General features: G+C 40.4%; 1 protein-coding gene across 1 annotated transcript in view; it reads left to right on the top strand.

The window, feature by feature from the left end:
* Positions 1–18,502, top strand: part of LOC117433802 (scavenger receptor cysteine-rich type 1 protein M130-like) — a 153,402-nt gene extending 134,900 nt beyond the window's left edge. The window contains exons 6-18 of the mRNA XM_059008862.1: positions 11,970–12,284; positions 12,594–12,908; positions 13,509–13,595; positions 13,806–14,120; positions 14,469–14,765; positions 15,294–15,365; positions 15,697–16,014; positions 16,411–16,548; positions 17,011–17,097; positions 17,436–17,507; positions 17,642–17,728; positions 17,993–18,064; positions 18,369–18,502. Of these exons, the coding sequence (XP_058864845.1) occupies positions 11,970–12,284; positions 12,594–12,908; positions 13,509–13,595; positions 13,806–14,120; positions 14,469–14,765; positions 15,294–15,365; positions 15,697–16,014; positions 16,411–16,548; positions 17,011–17,097; positions 17,436–17,507; positions 17,642–17,728; positions 17,993–18,064; positions 18,369–18,502 (2,309 nt within the window). The remainder of the gene's footprint in view (positions 1–11,969; positions 12,285–12,593; positions 12,909–13,508; positions 13,596–13,805; positions 14,121–14,468; positions 14,766–15,293; positions 15,366–15,696; positions 16,015–16,410; positions 16,549–17,010; positions 17,098–17,435; positions 17,508–17,641; positions 17,729–17,992; positions 18,065–18,368) is intronic.
* The last annotated feature ends 2,619 nt before the right edge of the window (positions 18,503–21,121 follow it).

Below are 21,121 nucleotides of genomic sequence, written 5' to 3'. Positions count from 1 at the left end.
TTCTTTTTCTAACATTCAGATCTCTCCCCCTTTCTTCCGTATCGTGTGTTTCATCACCTCTGGGCGGTCTGGGAGGAAACAGTGATGTATTAGCGATATATATGGATAGCACTGAAAAGAGCCCTCTGATTTGTCAACACAACTGTTTGAAATCTTCCTGTTTTCTGTCTCAAAAAGGCCATGCTGAGTGTGATTGGTGGGGTGGGGGGCCTGTGTTACTGCTGGTGTTATGGGGCGTTGAGCACCCTCCCAGTTGCTGTGTTGGCTCAGGGGGGTAAGCACAGGTCTTGACTTTGCTCAGAGGAGGGTTCATCTGTCCTGATAACAATGGAGAGCTGCATGCCCATCTTCTGTCTCACTGTCCTGCTTCTGCACTCACCAGCCAGTAAGTTCCACGCTGTTATTTCTTTACAGCTTTTTATTGAAGTCGGTTATTTATTCTGAGACAGGGAGTCCGGTTCAGTGGTCCAGGGACTGAGTGACTTGGTGGGTAGAACTGCCCATGAGGATGCTTTCCTTTCAAGGCTGTTTTTATTGATTGATTTATTGAGTTTGTTAACTGGGATAGAACTGTAGAGGTATAGATTCTGGAGGCTGGGTTCCACCTGCAAACCTGCCTAAACCCAGCCTAGGTGAGGGGATACTGGTGTTCAGGTGGACACAGTAACTTCTCAATGTAGTAAATGGGATCTAAAATACTGAGTATATATTGTGCAAGTTGAATTTGTTTCACTGTAAAGAAAGTCCCTGCTCAAGCACAGTGTATTTCCAGCTGTGTTGCATTGCAGAAATAACACTTCATGGTGCCACGGCTGTGTCTGCTGGTGAGCCTGCAACTTCACAAAGATGTAACTTCTAGATTATAGTGTGTTAATCTACCAGAATAGTCAGGCAGTGCTGCTGTTGAACTGAAGAACAAGTTGTACTGCAGCAGTTTAAAATGTTAAAAATTGAATTGTAACATTGAGACCAATTTGTTTAAGCTGAATTGTATCTGATGCCCCTGTAATTTAAACACAGTGGCAAACTATTAGGTTGCATTTATAATAATAATAATAATAATAATAATTCAGTACAGTTTTGTTATACACTGTGCCCCGTCTACATTATGTCTTATGAAGTTCATTTGTATATCTTGTATTGATGCAATTTTCTCACTGCTGCTTCCTCAAATTGTCGCTTTTGTGTATTGATTTGTTTTGTTGATTGAGTTGCATCCCAGTGAGATTTGTCTGATTGGTAACATTTTGAAATCAATCAAAAGCGTGTGATGAGATACAGTACTGGAGCGGCAAAAACAGGGCTCCTCTGCTCATGTTTGCCTATGCCCTGGTTATTCAGTGTGTGTTTGTGATTGATAGATAGATGTTTCATTTTTTGACGGACAACGTCAAGTTTAATTAACACGCTGGATGAGATTAAAAAAATGTTTTAAGGGATCTTACACATCCATCTAATTATGTAATTCTATCCTTCAGATATCGCATGTGTAATGTGCAGTGTAATCTTGTGTGCTTGTATATCAGTGATCTCGGAGCCGCTGTTTTTATTCACCCAGGTGCAGATGTTGGGTTTATTTCTAGCAGAGAGCTGTCTCAGGGTTCTTAATCATCAATGTGGAAGAATAATATTGGAAATGTACAGGAAAATATTTAAATGATTTAACAAAAAGTTATTTAAACATTATACTGTCTTGGAAAAACACAAAATAGTCCCGAGGCTGATGGGTCTATCAGATCTCTCTGTCATTTTTTAACATGGTACTTTATTTATCAAATAACCATGTCCATGGGTAAATGTATAAAGTAATCAGAAAATGTATAGTTACCAGCTGCTGGACCCGTTTATAAAATGACAGAGGAAATGTTGGTTAATAGAGTGTAAATATATAAAGATAAAACGTCAGATAGGCGAGGTTGTGTAAAGAGATATTTCTGCTGGTATTAAGGTTTGATTTCTCTCAAATCAGCAATACGAGGGAAGATGAAATAATCTTTAATTCTTTGATTCTATTTTCTTTCTTTAAATCACATTATAGTATTTTTAAAATGTCTCCAAATATAAATATGAAAATTTTCCAATACACTTTTATTTTTCCAGCCATCGTTTTGTTTTCAGCATTTAAAATATGGTAAGAATCTAATGTTACTGCTGATAACTTTCTGCATCGTTGTTTGTTTCTACACACAGCAGCTCCTTTCTACCTGAACAATATGCGTGTTATAACAACAGTATATGACCAGGGAACTGTTTAGTATAAGATACTGCTTAATCAAAACTAATAATAATAATAATAATAATAATAATAATAATAATAATAATAATAATAGCAGATTAATATATAATAATCTCTGTCTCTCATAATGTAAATACAATTTCACAGATCCACAACAGATTTCATCTATAAATGACTGAATAAGGTTGACTTCACAAATACATAACTTCACATAATTAAAATATAAATAAATTAATAAATAAATAAAAACCCTCGTTGAAAATCGCTTGCACGTCCAGGTGACTTTGTTAATCGAGCTGGAAGAATGCATTCTATTTTAATCGTAACTGCTCGATTTTGTATTTGTAATATGTGAAGTCAGCCTTATTTCAATCATTTATAGATGAAATCTGTTGTGGATCTGTAAAACTGCATTTACAGTTACATATGAGAGACAGAGATTATTATACAGGTATACAGTATTTATCTGCTATCCTGTGTCAGCCAGCATAGTTACTGGCAAAGTCAAACCAGACATAAACTTATAGGTCTACTGCAGGGCTTAATGTTTAGGTTTTTTTTCTTTCTTTTTTTTTTTTTTAAATTTAGTCGTTGCCAATCAGTTTTTTTTTTTTTTATTATTATTATTATGTTCTCCCCAATTTGAAATGCCCAATTATTTTTAGGCTCAGCTCACCACCACCACCCCTGCGCTAACTCGGGAGGGGCAAAGATGAACACACGCTGTCCTCCAAGGCGTGTGCCGTCAGCCGCCCGCTTCTTTACACACTACGAACTCACCGTGCAGCCGCCTCAGAGCTACAGCGCCGGAGGACCACGCAGCGCTGGGCAGCTTACAGGCAAGCCCGCAGGCGCCCGGCCAGACTACAGGGGACACTGGTGCGGGGTGAGCCGAAGACACCCTGGCCGACCTAACCCTCCCTCCCCCCGGGCGACGCTCGGCCAATTGAGCGTCGTCCGGGGTGGGAGAGAGTTCCCGTCCACGGTCGGCTGTGGAATAGCCTGGACTCGAACCGGCGACGTCCAGGCTATAGCGCGCATCCTGCACTCTAGCGAGTGCTTTTACTGGATGCGCCACTCGGGAGCCCCCAGATTTTTTTAATGCATTCTATTATTATTATTATTATTATTATTATTATTATTATTATTATTATGATGATGGTACATTGTGTTTCCATGAACACTCAAAAAGGTTTGTTTTTTTTGCTGCACTTCATTCAAACAATGTCTGAAGAAGAAAATAAATCCTACAGTTGGAACATTCCAGTATTGAAATAAAATAAAGAAATATACTGTATCTATAAACACTAACAATTAATATTTCAGCTAAATATCTTTATATGAAATGTGCTTCATACAACAAGCAGTCAGTCAGCAATGGAGCATTTTAAGAATATATTACAGAGATCCATCCACAGCTATTAAACACTCAACAGTGCTGAATTAAGAAATACAATAAATAAATAAATAAATAAATGAGGATCCTTTCGATTAGAACTCTTTGTTCGGACTGAAGACACTGAAAGAATTCTAGCCGAAATGTTTCTTATTGAATTCTAGTTTGTTTCAGTATTGCTTTGTTACAGAATGCGTCGCATCATATAGAGCAGGGGCTCTCAAACCCGCTCCTCGGGACCCCAGTGTCTTCTGGTCTTCCTTCCGAGCTCTCAGTTAACTAAACCCTTAATTGAACTAATAATTCACTTAATGAGGCCTTTTTAATTGTGTTCAGTTCTTAAACATTTGGAGATTTCAAGTTAACTTAAATTCTGCAACTTTTTAGGAGCTGAGAACAATTAAAAAGGTCTAATTAAGCAAATTATAGGTTGAATTAAGCGTTTGTAGTTAAGTAATTAAGAGCTCAGTTGGAATGAAAACCAGAAGACACATGGGGTCCGGAGGACCGGGTTTGAGAAGCCCTGCAGGAGTGTCTAGAGAAACCTGTCTAACCCGGCATCGCATAGGACCAGAAAAGTGTGCTGCCCAATACAGTGTGCTGCTTGATAGAGGGAGCTGCTGTGAAATGTAGTAATGTACCTGAAAAAGGGATAAATGACAAACTAATTTAACACTTTGAAAATCTGTAGGAGTTCTGTTGACGTAGGACTATACCCTGAAATTCTAACTTTACAAAATTACTTTTATATCATGCTGTAGTTGGTAAACCAGGTAAACTTCTTTTTCTGGGACCCTAAAAAATGATGCTGATACAGAATGCAGGTGTGTAGAGGGGCAGCATTAGACAGGGTTTACTGTGTATTTGGTTATTGCCTCCTAAATAATTAAAATGCAATAAAAAGTTAAATGAAAAAAAAAATCAATGTATTATGTTCCACTTGTATAGTGTTCTGGTTGTGTTCCGTTCCACTTGTTTAGTGTTCTGTTTGTGTTCCGTTCCACTTGTATAGTGTTCTCGTTGTGTTCCGTTCCACTTGTATAGTGTTCTGGTTGTGTTCCGTTCCCCTTGTATAGTGTTCTGGTTGTGTTCCGTTCCCCTTGTATAGTGTTCTGGTTGGGTTCCGTTCCACTTGTATAGTGTTCTGGTTGTGTTCCGTGTTGTTCGGTGCTGTTCCTAATAACTGCACACTCGGGTGGGCTGTGAGGCACGAGGAGTGGCTTATTGCTGTTATAACATGACTCTCGTGTTTATTCTATAAAAAGAAAACTAAAAGAAACTCTTGATTTGAAACTTGAAATCTAAATGTATTCCATGTATCCTTAACATTGTCGGGAAGAACTTGATACTCCTGCATTGTGAATATGTGTGGAGAAGATCATTTATGTGTTTATTATAGTGTCGTTTAATGTATTAAGAAATGAATAAATAAAGCTGCTGACTTGCATGTTGTACACAGATGGGTATGGAAAGTTGATGTCTGGTATTTCTGTTTCCATTACTCAGTAATTGCGCTCTGCACTTTACATTTTGTAGCATTCAAAAGCAATGCCGTAGGATGTTACTCATTCTACACAATACTGCTCACTGCATTTTGTAATGTGCACTGCTGTGTAATTCTAATGACATGATGTTTAATAAATAGTTTTGAAAAAACCCCATACATTTGATAAAAATTAGAAATACGTTGATGTAATAACATCGCTGTTCTGGGCATTGTAGAGCTTCTTGTACCATTGCTGCCTTTTATTCTGTCATTCACTTTGCTTCTCTGGACCAAGAGTAACACCTCCGTGTCATTAAGCACTACAGTGTCCTCAGAAACAGCCCTTATTGCTGTATTATTGATGCTAAACGCCTGGGCGGAACATTAACTAGGTATCTACAAAGAGCCTCCCAAATATTCTGAACAGGCTTGTAAATATACAAATAAAACTGCTAGAACGAACAGAACCATAATTATGAGTTCCAAATATGAAGCATCAAATACATGTCAATTACATTTCCTACAATAGTAAGCTTGTATTTGAACAATTATATATGATGTATGCATGCTTATCAGGGTTGTGCTACGCTTCTAGAAAAGTTTAATATTTGTCAGGTAGTTTACCTGCTGTAGTGTTATCTCAGAGACTTGCTGGAAACCCTTCTTAGCACACGCCTTATGCAGCGTGTGAACATCATGAAAACATTTCTATACATGAAATATATATAGAGGAGTTTTACTGCTGATGTTTACTTGGGAAGCTTTGTGATATGGAGAATAATACAACTCCATGCAGTGTAAACAGTGTGTGATTATAAACTCGTGTTCTCTTGTGGCAGGGCCTGTGCAGACTCCCTTCTCTGACTCCCTTTTCTCTTTTTAAAGGCGGTGATGATCTGAGGCTGGTGAATGGAGGCAGTCCCTGTGCTGGAAGAGTGGAGATTCTTCATGAGGGACAGTGGGGGACAGTTTGTAGTTTTGGCTGGGATATAGAGGATGCAGGAGTTGTGTGTAAACAGCTGGGCTGTGGATCTGCTGTATCAGCACCAATCGATGCTCACTTCGGAGTCGGTTCTGGAACCATCTGGCTGGCTGGGGTTCTCTGCAGAAGCTCTCACTCTGCCCTGCGGGACTGTTGGTCATTGGGGTGGGGTAAGGTCTATATGTGCACTCACGCCTTGGACGCTGGAGTGATCTGTTCAGGTAAGAGACACACATTCCATCACAGAACACTTACTCAACTGTAGCACTCCTCCAATGTGCAGCTCATCACACTGATTTATGTGTCATGCAAATGAAATCCCAGACACATATTCAATAATACATAAAAGCATCTTCATGGACAAGACATTAAATATGACAGGCTAGAGCGCTGATAGTAGATTCTCGGGTGGCAGGCTTTTGTAATTAAAACAATCAACACAGATTACTGCTATTTCTGCCATTGTCTTCATCTCTGACACTGCGTACTTAAGATTAATTTCCTTCCATGTATATATACATATATATATATATATATATATATATATATATATGGAAAAAATTGTGATCCAGTTTACAAATGTGTTGCACTTTGTGTGGATGTATTACAGGTTTTGAGATACATTTGTAATCTATCAATTTAGAAATCATCAGATTGTAGCAGTACTTAAAGGGTAAGTATCTTCAGGTTAAGTTTCTAGTCTTCCTTTGATTGACAGCCCCCTTCCCTTTGTATGATGCTTGCAATCATTCCGAGTCGTTCTCATTGTAATCAGGAAACTCAAATACTACGATTATACAGTATAAATATGTGTGTAAACACCAGACTCTTTTGACTTTATCAGAATTATTATTTTCATCAGTAATTCTGTGACACTGAAGTGTCCCCTGTTTCACAATATTAATGTAAACTATGAATGTATGTGTTGTGTGTTTGTGGTGATGGGCTGGCAGGGATTGGGTTACCTTTTCCTATCCTTGCATGGAAATTGTCTCCCTAGTCAGGGCTGGATTAATGCGTAGGCAAAGTAGAACTTTACTCCCTGACACTGGCACTGTTTCAACACAGTCATTTTTTTTCTTGTCAGTGTGAAAGTTTCGTCAAAATGAATTCATCATAATGCAGCATAATTCACAGATTCTGATCAAAACCATGAATGCTATCCTAAACCCTTGTGAGAAAAGAACATTTTGCTCTACAAATTAAAAAAAATTGTAAAACAATACCCAGCCGTGCGTTCAATAGCAGAGTGCTCTCACGTGTCTCCCTGTAACCTATGTTAGCAGTTATTGGATGGTCTGTTAGGAGCGAGCCATTTCACAATAGCAGCCAATACATCGTGGTGCATTAAAACAGTTGCTTTAAGCGAGTGTTGCCATTTTTGTGTGTGTTTAGCATCTTGAGGCGCGAGTCATATTTGTCACGTTATAAATAGTCCATATTTCTTTTTTAATACAATCGTCACATAATCAGTTTTAAAAAGCCAAAAATTACAACAAAAATATTACTTATCACACATGTGTTGATCACACAAAAACATATTTGAAAAAATCAATTTGCAGCCACCGCACTGATAATGCAGGCTGGCCTTTTTGGACCTCCAGCGAGGCAGCTCTGAGTTTGACTCGCTACTGTTAGGCAGCGCTCTCAGCATGCAAGTCGTTCAATAGAAAGCACCACGTAACGCTCTGGAGATCTCTGCTTATTGAACGCACCCCTGATCTTAACAAATGGCACGTGTATGGGAGTAAGTGTAAACGTGTGTACATGTCTGCTGTTTGATATTATTCATGTTAGAAGGTAGGGCCCTCAAGTGTGTGTTTGCCTAGAGTCCAGTGATGGGTTAATCTGGCCCTGTCCCTAGCTCGCTCCATTCCAGCCATGTAAGACTGCAGGACCCTGATTGGTTGACCAACCAATTATTCAATATAGTCATTGATTGAAGGCAGGTGAATATAAAAGGATAGTGTCCTCCTCATGCAGGTGAAGAAGTACACATGAGGCGAGTTGCTGGTCCCTAAATACAAAGTGCTGCAGTCTGTCTGTCTGCCTGCCTGCCTGCCTGTCTGCCTTAAGGAAACCTTTTATATAAGTTTAATTTTGTTTATTTATTATCATTACAAAATAGTGGGGAAAGTAAAGCCTCATGAAGCACTGAGCTTTTTGAACCACTGGTTTGGTGAAAGGCTCACCGATCAGAATCTCATGAAGCCATTATGCTGTTTGCACATGTTAAACTTCATTGATAAACTCTATAGTCTTTGATCCTACTGTTCTAACAGTGCAGTAGTTGTTACGACAAAGTCCAACATGCAGATGATTTAATGGTTTGCATTTGACAAGGTAAGAACATAATAAGATCATGGAATAAACTTTTTTTTTTTTAACCTGATTATAAGCACTACATGATGTGTGCTGCAACCACAAAGAGAATTGGGCTGCCTTACAGTTTAAAATGATTTTGTTTCCAAAAACTGTTAGCTTGTCGATGCATACAGGTAACATCTGTAGTTTAAGTATATTCACTTCCTGTGGAGATCTGGGTTCAGTACCTATTTCATTATTATTATTCCCTGTTTAACACACAGTGAAAGTTTATTTAACTTACAGAATGCAAAACACAAAACTAGATTTACCTTAATCATCAATGTGGAAGAATAATATTGTAAATGTACAGGAAAATATGAAAATGATTTAACCAAAAATTATGTAAACATTATACTGTCTTGGAAAAACACAAAATAGTTCTGGGGCTGATGGGTCTATCAGATCTCTCTGTCATTTTTAACATGATACTTTATTTATCAAATAACCACGTCCATGATTAAATGTATGAAGTAATCAGAAAATGTATAAAGTTACCGGCTGATGGACCCGTTTATAAAATGACAGAGGAAATGTGGGTTAATAGAGTGTAAATATATAAAGATAAAACGTCAGGTAGGCGAGGTTGTGTAAAGAGATATTTCTGCTCGTATTAAGGTTTGATTTCTCTCAAATCAGCAATACGAGGGAAGATGAAATAATCTTTACTTCATTGATTCTATTTTCTTTTTTTAAATCACATTATAGTATTTTTAAAATGTCCCCAAATATCAATATGAATATTTCCCAATACACTTTTATTTTTTCAGCCATAGTTTTGTTTTCAGCATTTAAAATATGGTAAGAATCTAATGTTACTGCTGATAACTTTCTGCATCGTTGTTTGTTTCTACACACAGCAGCTCCTTTCTACCTGAACAATATGCGTGTTATAACAACAGTATATGAGCAGGGAAGTGTTTAGTATAAGTTACTGCTTAATCACAACTAACAATAATAATAATAGTAATAATAATAATAATAATATTAACACACATTGTACCGTTACAGAAAATTATACCTATTTAATAATCTGTCTCTCATAATGTAATTACAATTTCACAGATCCACAGCAGATTTTATCTATAAATGACTGAATAAGGTTGACTTCGCAAATACATAATTTCACATAATTTAAAAAAATAAATAAATTAAAAATAACGTGCCCGAGCAATAGCCAGGTGTCTTTGTTAATCGAGCCTGAAGAATAAAGTAGCCAGTGTCTTAAATTCGAGTACAGTATAGTGATGCGTGCATTCAAATCACCAACAAAAGACAAGACTACCTGAGTACACAAACAGCAACATGACTTACTGCCGAGAAAAGACGAACAAAGACTTCACTGCCCGAATACACAAGCAGCAACGTGACTTACTGCTGAGAAAAGACGAACCAAAACGTCACTGCCCGATCTCGAAACATCCGTGATGTACAGGCAGCCATTTTCTAAGAAGCGTCATTAGCTTCCTCTGGAATTCGAAGAGAAGCTTTTAGAGTTTCAGCGTTTTGTTATTAGGCTCAGTTTTAACAAACAGTACCAGCTTGGACAGATCGGAAATGCTGACCAGACCCCTGTATTTTCCGACATGCCAAGCAATACCACAGTTCACAAATTGAGAGAAAACATGTGTGAGTAATCATGTGTGGAAATGAGAAGCAGCACATCACTGTAATTGTGTGTGATAGCAGACGCTCGCAAACTGACTCCATATGCGTAATTGAGGTTGTGTCTTTGTAAATGTATATTTGATGTTTTATTTTTTCCTCAAATTGAGGGTGGGAAATTTGGGCTGCGTCTTAAATTTGAAAGAATACGTTATCTATATTACACCAACATACACACAATCTAGCCCGGGAAGTCTTCATTCCCGTTCTCACATTGTGTCCTTCGCTCACCTCTACAACTCAGTACCAATCAATGGCAATTAGTTTCCGCAGCGAGTGTTTTAAAAGCCGACTGGAAGCGGATTTTCTCTCATCCAGGAAGCTGTCGTTTTTACTGCCGTGTTGCTGTACCGAAGCCAGAAACTTAAATTGTCTTTCAGCTGTCCCTGAAGAATATCCTGTAACACAAAACTGAAACTGAACTTTCTGAAAAAAAAATGTACAAAATCTGCATACACAAATGTATTTGAAAATATTCAGAACCCCCCTTCAATACTTAGATCCACAAACAAGGCTGTTGTTACACACGTGTGTTGGCTGTTTGATTAGTTAATAAAATATACAAACAAATAAAACATTTAATTGTATTACCTGTTCACCAGAAAACAGGGATTGTGACCCTTTTGTCTTCTCCAGATCCACACAACGTTGTGGTATCTGAACCCAGTATAAATGCATGTTTCAGGAAAACAATGTAGGATTCTCACATCGTTTCTTTCTTCTTATGAACTGGAATATGATACTAGGAATATGATACTGAATGATAACATATAAGGGCAAGGGCAATTTATTTACCTAGTTTCAACCTCTTTAAATAGATGTATAAATAACCCTCACTACTTTTTGAAATAGGCCGTTATAACAGCTTGCCTGCAGGATCTTCGCAGAGGTTAGTGCTGCAATGTGTCCGCTAGGTGGCACCAAAACACTGTTCAAAGTTTTTACATCCCAAAGGTCAGATTAATACATCCTGTTTAGCTGCATTAATTGCTGCATTGATCAGTGAAAAAAGAGCAATAATTAGGCTTCCTTTGCATGCGATTTTGTTATCCTCCTCACTCAACAGCTTCCTCATTAGAAAGTATCAGAACTCCCTCACATCTTTTTTCTGATATGGCAGGGCAGCTTGCTGATCTTGTCGAAAGCACAATACGAATTCACTCCGTTGTTAATATGAGCTAATCTTATATTGCTGCTTTTTCAACTAAGCTCAATGTCCTTTGGATAGGACAGGAAGTGTGTTGTTTGAATAAACAAAGACAGAAACTGACGTTTTAAATTACCAACCCCACACTGCTACTTGTCACTAATGACGGTTTTGCTCATTTCACATCTATAGGCTACTGCACTGTGGCAGCATAAACTGTTCACTGCTCTGTATATATATAAAACAAGCATGACTACAAACAAAACAGGAATAGGCAGGGCTTCATTTTGTTGCTTAATAATGGATCACCTAAAAGCCTTTGTCAGTATGTGATTGCAACACAATACAAAAATGAACCAGACAGATAAGTGAATCAGACTTGTCAGGTGCCCAGAGTTTTATAATGAAGGAAATAAAGATGTTTAGGTGGCAGCCTTACTGACAGGATCCTTTATTGCTCTCTTGAACTCTCTGATTCAAAATATGTCGTCTTGCTATCTTGCTACATCAATGGCATATTATTTACTTTTAATTGAATATATTTGAATTACCATGTCATGTTCGTATGAGGTTCAGTGAAAGAACTAACTGAATAATAATAATCAGATGTTTTCCAAGGTGCAGTTTGTTATTGACTGTTAACTGTTGTTGCTTTGCTCCCAGAGTCTAATGTCTGCAGTTTTGTGATTTCAGGACATAGAACAGTGCGGTTAAGTGGTGGCAGCGATCTCTGTTCTGGGAGAGTTGAAGTACAGCATGTAGAGACCTGGGGAACGGTCTGTGATGCTGACTTTGACTGGCAGGATGCAGAGGTTGTCTGTCGGGAGCTGAAGTGTGGAATTCCTAAAGAGGTGCTGGGAGGAGCCCCTTTTGGAGAGGGGCAGGGTACGGTCTGGTCCGAGGAGATGCAGTGCCAGGGAAAGGAGCCCCACGTCAGTAGGTGTTTGACTTCACCCAGCAACAAGCAGAGCTGCACACACAGGAACGACGTGGGCCTTGTCTGTTTCGGTGAGTCTATCCCGCTAGCTGAATGCTGCTTCATTTTTGGCAAGCCTGTTGTTGATCATATACCCGAGGGTGTGAGGGATTGGGTTGTTCTAGATGAGTGTCACTCTTCAAAAGTCTGTAATTAAATAAATACTGGTGCATAACTATTAGAAAGCTAAAGAAATGCATGCCCACCAATCATGCCCTTGCAGCCAGTATTACAAGAACATAGCAACCCTTTTGTGATTGATAGCTAGAGTAAAGCAAACCCCATGCCCTGGTTCTCTGCTTGTGCTGTGCCCTGCTCACACTCTGCTGCCCTGTGTGCAGGGTACACTGAGTACAGGCTGGTGGGTGGCCCGGACTCCTGTTCTGGTCGAGTGGAGCTGCAGTACGATGGTCAGTGGGGGACAGTCTGCGACCGCTATTGGGATCTACAGGACGCCACAGTTCTCTGCAAGCAGTTGAATTGTGGGTACGCTGTATCAGTCCCGGGGCAGGCCTGGTTTGGTGAAGGCAGCGGTGATGTACGGGCTGATATATTCGACTGTGATGGCAGTGAGACACACATATCAAATTGCTCCATCTCTGCATGGGGACGAGGTGCCTGCACTCATAGCAATGATGCAGGAGTGAAATGTTCAGGTGAGTAGTAACCACTCTAATGGGTGGAAGATTGAATAGGTAACTTAACATCCTATCTGCTAAACATATCTCGGTATTCTAGGTATTCAGATCTACTGCCATCTGGTGGGATTGTAAATGAAATCAATTTACTGTTACAGTATTTTTTTTATACCCATTGCTATTGATTAACTGTTCCCATATTTGGGGTGTATTAGATGTGTACAGTTTATGATATTTTATACATTATGTATGCATACAAATTAAGCAAACTGCCTCACATTTAAGCTTATATAGTTAGAAATGCCATTTACACTTTTAATTAAGTTTTCAATTATCCATGTTGGTTCTGAGTTCTACAGCACCAATACCATAATGAGTTTATTCATTTCTCTATAAAGCTAAATCTCTGAATAGCTTTGAGCTTGCTCCAGGTGGAAGAACAGACAGTGCCCAAACAACAGAATTACTCTGAAACCATGTTTATGTTTTAACTGATTCAACATACAAGATAACAAACTGTAGACTGATGTAGAAGCTGTAGATGCAGTAAATAATGGTGCTGTTCCTTCAGCTCTGACGTGTTTCATTCCCCCCCCTGCTCACTCTTATTATCTTCAGGTCCATTGCTACCAGCACAAGCAGGTCGAGTCGGGCCTCTACCAAGTAAATGCAACACCAGTAATGAAGGGACCACGCTCTGCTCAGGTTAGTGCAATTCAAACTCTTGTGTTAATAAGTTATTTCAATGTGACTATACTGACATTACTGCCATGGGTACAGTCTGTGACAAGGATTCTTATCTGAAAATCGGCACGCATTATCATAGGGTTATTATTTATATTATTACTAACTGATTCTGTGCCTAAGCTGCAGTGATTGTGTTATTGAGGTGTGCTTGTGATTCTGTCCCCCTAGATCACACGGCCCTCAGGCTGGTTGGGGGAGGAGGTGCCTGCGCTGGGAGGGTGGAGGTTTATCACAACGGCTCCTGGGGGACGGTCTGCGATGACTCCTGGGACCTGGCAGATGCTGAGGTGGTGTGTAAGCAGCTCCAGTGTGGGACGGCACTCAACGCCTCAGTGTCAGCCTCCTTCGGCCAGGGGACCGGACCCATCTGGCTGGACGAGCTGCGCTGTCAGGGGAACGAATCGACTCTGTGGGGGTGTGCCTCAGGAGGGTGGGGGCAACACAACTGCAACCACAAGGAGGACGCGGGAGTCGTGTGTTCAGGTACAGGACTGCAATAACTCACTATACCTAACCAGTGGAAACTGAGCCATCTCTATATTAGCCATTAGTATGTTAATTGTGGAAACCAAAGCAATATCAATTACTACATACAACTTATTTAAACTGAGAGGAGGAGCTCAGTAAGCAGGGCAGATTACTGGTGATCCTGTAATACATGAAGATTTCAAACCATTTATACCACCTCTCCAATTTCTAGTTGATTGTATTAAAACTTTTTATATAAAAAGCTTTTTAATATTGTCTCGCAGCAGTATTATAATCAGGATAGTTCTGAATGTCATTCATTGCAGTGCAGTTTACTTTCACGGTTGTATGTTGTTTTGACAGAGTTCAAGGATCTTAGACTGGCTGAAGGCTGCTCCGGACCAATAGAGGTTCTCTACAATGGCACCTGGCGTAGTGTCTGCAGCAACAGAATGACACAGATTACAGCTTCAGTGATATGTCAGCAGCTGAATTGTGGAGAAAGTGCTGCCATTAGAGATGCACAATCCAGTTCTGATTACAAATGGCTTGATGAATTGAACTGCCGAAGACACGACTCTACACTGTGGCAGTGTCCATCCTTACCCTGGGGTCAGACAAATTGCTTTAACAATGAGGTGGCTGTGATTGAGTGCACAGGTAAAGATCTCCCTCTGTTGTTCCTCTACTGGTCACCTGATGGCTCAGCAGTTAAAGACCACTGGTTTGAACCCTCCTCCTGAGAACAAGGACACGCTGCCCCTAGCAAGTTACACAACATGGTAGCTGTGTTATTGGAGGTCCTTTCTAAGAGAGGTCCATTTGATGTTCCCTCTGCTTGGTGGATGTTAACAACACTTCTGGAAGCAGAGCAGCGGATAGTGTCCACAGATCCCTGATCAAACCCCTGCACATCAAAGAGGAGAGGCAAGAGCAGGGATGGGTTAAAGTACAGAAAAGCAGAGCCTCTTTAGAATAGAGAGGAGATGAAACTTAAGAGATCCCAATAGAAATATGCCCAGGCCTTATGGACACCCCTACAGCAATATCTTCAGAATACTTTGCATTCACCATTTCTTGTTTCAGCTCAAAACAAACGAGACACAAAGCAGCAGCATGCTTGAGCAGAGTGTGAATGCAGTCTACATTTTTCCACACTGAATTCACTTGATTGTTTGTTTTTAACAGTGAAAGAGAAGCCGCCTGTCACCAGCATACCCAAGTCATGCTCTGAAGACCTCACTCAAGAGCACTGCACAGGTTATTTTTTATTTAACAACGTCTAAAAAATAATGCATACAATTGCAAAAGCATGACCTTACAGTGATATGTATTGACATTTTAGACAACATTGTCAACATTTGGCCTTTAAATTTCTTCTGTAAACTAATTTTAATGAGTGGTTCTAATAATTTCCAATACTAAACAGTCTTTTTAAATTAATAATTCAACACTGAATTGTGATTGCCTCTGATCTCCGAGACTGGTTACCTAGATTTTTTTCCAGAAAGAGAAATCAAGCCTCTCTTTACTACTTACACAGCAGCCTCTGTGCTGAACTGATTCAGTAAGCCCTGCTGTTTTATTCCAGAGCCAGCAGAGCTGAGGCTAGCTGGAAGCTCAAGTCCCTGCTCCGGACGGGTGGAGGTGCGGTTCGAGGGGTCCTGGGGGACAGTCTGCGGTGACTCCTGGGACCTGAAGGACGCCCAGGTGGTCTGCAGACAACTAGGCTGTGGGGCAGCAGAGAGCACGGGGCGGGGTGAGGCTACGTTTGGACAAGGGAACGGCACCATCTGGCTGGACGAGTTGAACTGCAGGGGCAGCGAGATGCACCTGTGGGACTGCCGGCACTCTCCACTGAGACACAATGACTGCGACCACAAAGAGGATGCATGGGTTACCTGTGCAGGTGAGAGAGGGGGTTATCTGAGCTGGGGAGACGGGGAATTAGCTGTACTGGGGACATGCTCTGTTGTGTTAGACAGGGAGTACTTGCTTACATTGCAAATATTAACAGTCATTTAATTTGGTTTACTATCAGCCCTCCAATAAAAACAGGTAAAAGCAGCACCTTTTAAACTTCACAGACACTACTCTCTTATACACATAAACACAAAAGCACAGCTCTAGGGGGAAATGTTTCTTACTGTGTAGCGTTCTGAATTTGGGAGTCGTGTGGATAAACGAACGGATGCCTCAGTTAGGGCTTTCCTATGTAAGCAATGTGAATACAGCTTTTTTGCTTTATTTACAGTACAGAACCCAACTGTTTACAGAAGTGTCTGTCTGTCTTCCTCTCCAACAGAAGCCTCTCCATCCAGGCTGCAGCCACAGAGAGATATGACCATCCCAGTGATAGCCTGCATCGTACTGGGAGCTCTGCTCTTTGTGGTACTGGTCCTGTTAGCCTGGCAGCTGCAGCACAACAGGATGCTGAGGAGAGGTAGGGAACAAATCCCTTTAAAGAGATGCGAGCTCAGGAAGGTGACACACTCAGGTCCTAGTGCGCTGTTCTAGGATTGTATTCAGTAATGCCCTACACCGGCATTTTAAATCTGCAGTGCTTTCCAGACAACACAAATGCACTACCCAGATCCTTTATAGCAGAGGTCATTGTTTTGTGTATCTCAGATGACAATTTATAAATCATTCTCTTTTATTAATGATCTGGTTACAGAAAACGCTTGTCTTGACCCACATGTGCGATACCTGCCTGCTGCAGTAGGGGCAGCAGCGGACACAATCTTGACAAGTTCTGTCATTAATTAAAGAGCTTTTAAAATGGCAGTTTTAAATAAAGAAAATAAATGGTGTTCTTGCACTGTGGATCACTGAAGGCTGTGCTGTTCAGTACAGTGTGTGCAGAGCTGTGTCACTGTGAATGAGAGCCTGTTTCCTCTCATAGGGATTGCTAATGATGTGCTTGACCCCGTTTACGAGGAGATTGAGTACAAACTGGCCAGACAGGGAACCGATGGTGCACCCAGGAGAGGTGAGTAAGAGGGGAGGGGGAGTGGAGAAAGAGAGAGCCAACACACACATCACACTGCCACACAATCCACAAACATGACTCAAAGCAGCAGACTTGTAAACCTCTCATCACAGGAAACACTACAAAGAGTAGGAGACAGACAGGAACAGAGCAGCAAACAGTAGATAATATGTAGTTACTTAGGGTGTAGATCTCAAAACCACTGTTTAATTTCCTGTCCTGAATTCAGTAATCCAAACATTGAACAACAGCTACAATAGTAGTCAGTGTGCAACAAGTAGCAGGTAGTGAATTTGCAGAGTGAAAGCAGGCAGCACTAACCCTGTCTCCTGTTCCAGGGAGTTTCCTTTCTGATAAGCTGCCCTCTGACTACGATGATGTGGAGGACAGTGAGGGGAACCCCATCCCAGGTAAGGGGGGCTGTGTTACAAACCTATGAAGAAACAATTCCCTCAGCTGTATCACCGATTCTGTTCTGTCTGGTTTAGGTGAAGCAGTGCTCTCTCTGGTCTGTAACACTAATGCTGTTCTCTGTCTCTTTTAGGTGAATCGATGCCCTCTCTGGAAGGAGAGACCCCAAGGAACTATGACGATGCCGTCCCTATGAACAGTAACCCAAAATATTTATCAGGTGAGTTCTTGAAGACAAGTCCTGCAGAGAAGCCCTGCACCAAACCCAGTCTTGGAGAAAGTAAATGTTGAGCAGTAGAGTGGGTTTGATTCTAGGGTGCCAAGTAGTTTTTCTGCATTTGATGGGTCAGTCTTAATGTTATGTAAACAGTTTTATTTAGCACTGTGAACCCTGTAACTCTGTTAGTGGATAATAGGAGGGAGTTAATATGCTGTGGGTGAAAGCAGGTCAAACTCCAGAGCTAACCTTGATTCCTGTTCCTAGGGAGTTTCCATTCTGACGAACTTCCCTCTGGCTACTATGATGTGGAGGACAGTGAGGGGAACCCCATCCAAGGTAAGGGGGACAGGAGTCTACAGTGGGGAGGGATTGGGAGGGCCCCTCAGATATCCTGCCCTGCTTCAGAAAAGCACACCCTACTGCCCCAGGAGCAGCACGGTGTGGGGGAGCCTGTAACTGCCCCACTCCCACCTCTTCCAGCAGGTGTCACTACAATGGAGTTTGAGAAGTTCTGAATCTCTCAGAAAACTCCCATGGCACTCTAATCACACCCATTGCTTAAACCAATCCCTGGCCCCAGGGTGAACCCTCCCACTGCGTAAACCCAACCAGTCCCTGATTGTGTGTCTCTCTTTGGCAGGTTTTCCCCTCACTCCCCCTGGAGAGGAGAGTGCCCAGGCCGCACTGCCCCCTGAAGAAGGACCCGCTGCACCTGACAGGACTGACTACGATAATGCTGGGGAGGAGTCTCCAGGAGAGGTTGGGGCGCTGTGAGGCTGGCAGTGTGTCTGGGAGGAGAATAGAGGGACAGCTGGAGCCCCCTAGAGTTCTAGATCTGTAAGAGCACCATTAACTGTAAACCTGCCAGACAGTTTCACTGCAGTTCCAGCCTTCCTCTGGGATTTCACTGTGAAACTCCATTGGCTGAATATTTAGCAGGCTTCTCATAAAAGTGCTTCATTTCAAATATGAATGTTTCCCTTTATGCTGCAAAATTGCATCTTGTTACAAACAAGCATCAAATTAGCAAACCAAGTCTCGAATGCTAATTGAAGGTTGAAAGAAACTAAGAAATTATATTTTCCCAAGAAAAATAAAATCATCAAATTATGAATGTTGCAAAGCAACCTCAAAGATCAGTATTATATATATATATATATATATATAAAAAATCCACTACCAAAGTAACAAACAGTTCAGAAATGTAACTAATAGTCACTGGGTGCGTTTTGGGGAAACACATTGTTATATCAATGGTTTTTCTGTACCCCCCTCCCCCCCTCACAATTATGAAGGTAGATACAGATTTCCAAAAGTATCCAACAATTTTGTAAGGTTAGAATGTGTAAAGGAAATTCGCTTGGCTGTCTGCTGTCTGTATTTTTTCTAGCAATGTCTCTTCTGGTCTGATTTTCTTTTAAATTCAGTCCATAGTCTTTAAATACAGATTGTATTTTAATAGGGGTCTGTGTTCCCTCTTTCAGCCTGTAATTGTAGTGGTGTTCAGTTTGAAAGGAGATCTGGTTTGAAAATGAATTGTTTTGAAATTCCATTGTAAAGTTTGGATTTACAGAATTCCTGTAGCCCAGCTCTTGACAGTTACCCTGTTTGTAATTCATTTGGAGCTAGGTGTGCAGATAAAAAATGATTTCTATATTAAAATGTTAGTTTGTTTTTTATTATTTGAATATATCTATTCTGTTTTAATGTACCATTTCTAAACGTATAGCATTTCTTGCAGAGTGTGCAATGGCTTGAAGGCTGTATTCTATTTTTAAACAATAAAGTCTAATTTAACATCTGGTGGATGGCATGTTTTTTTTGTTGCAAAAATGGTTAGTGTAATACACGGAGAATGTATTCAAGGTTCCTTTAACTGTACTTACTATGTATGTGCAACAGCCTGCAAAAAAAAGGCTGCACTGTCACAAAAAATAACTGGCCAAAAGTTTGGCATCATCCTACAGAATTAACTCATTTTGCTTCAGAAAGTCAAATGGAACCTGCTGAATAATGTTGTGTTGACATATTGAATTACATACCGCTTTGTAGTTTTCAATATAGTCTCAGTCCTAAAATTCTAGGTGATGCAAAACCTTTGACCATAGCTGTACATTCACTGAGCAAGTTTCACCGATACCTCTTTCCCTGACAGAACATTTTATGAGACAACCTCTATTGTTGAACACTTTATTACTGGAGCTCTGGCATAACTGGCTGAGCCGCTGAATTACCAACTGAAGAATCGAGGGCGCAGCTTTAAAGATACAAACTTGAGTATTCACTGGCCCTTCCTATGTTAAACACACTACAGGCTAAATATGTTCTTAGGTATGGTGACACGTCATAACCGTCCATCCACAAACTACAAACTGAATTACATAAGCCTGCAGAACACAAGGACGCAATGCAGTTTCTGACAAGCCTTACTGGACATCAAAGCATAGAAAAAACACTCTACGTTGGCAACCAAAATCTAAACTCAAGGAACCATCTGTTTATTTTATTTTATATGCTATATTCCTAGGAAAACGCATGCATTAAATGATGTATTTTATAAACACAGCAGTTGAGTTTTTCATATTTTTAAGACACAAAATAACTTAAATTACCTTGACAAAGCAGACATGAAAACATGTTTTTCTTTTCTTTTGAGTATAGTTTGACACACGTGGACATATAAAGGTGAGTTTTATGAAAATCGAAAGCCTTACATATAGATGGAATACACACCTTTACTATAGACGAGCTCTTAGGTATATTTTAGGAAATGTAAACGTTACAGCAGCCATTGTACAAGTCAGCTATTAGAAAGAGATAGCAAGGCTGCCTTGGTGTCCAGATTAGTAATGATAAACACAGAGTGGTTAAGTGCTTGCACACACATGAAGCCTAACACGACAGTCGCCGCATGACATATTAATAAATTAATATCCATCACCGTGTAGCCATTACATTAGCATTAATTATATGCAAACTTTCTTCTTGAAGTGGCATTTTGGATCCCTGGAACTAAAATATTTCTTTTCAAGAAAAAAAAAAACGACTTCAGAGAAACAAGATTTCAAATCAGGTTTTAATGCTAATGTGAAAAAACACAACATCGCTGCCCGATTGAAGGATGTCATCTCGCACGGCCGAGACCAAGAGCATTGCAAGTAACAACAATGCTAGCTTTGAGAGCTTTGCAGTTACAATGTTCTTGCTAGCGCTCAGTCCACAGGCGTTTGTGTCCCTGTGAAAGTGCTTTGTTGGGCTGCTTTTATTCTCTGCGATGCTACCTCTCCTCGAGGCAAACTGTGCTCTTTATAAGCAGGTGCTGCGATAACACTTCATAAAGGCTCTCGATGAACTAAATGGAGTTTTATGAAGGTGGTCCTAGATCTATAGATA

Source organism: Acipenser ruthenus, chromosome 38, assembly GCF_902713425.1.
Source record: "Acipenser ruthenus chromosome 38, fAciRut3.2 maternal haplotype, whole genome shotgun sequence".
NCBI lineage: Eukaryota > Metazoa > Chordata > Actinopteri > Acipenseriformes > Acipenseridae > Acipenser > Acipenser ruthenus.
The sequence above is the reverse complement of the archived record's forward strand: the minus strand, read 5'-3'. Positions and strand labels throughout refer to the sequence as shown.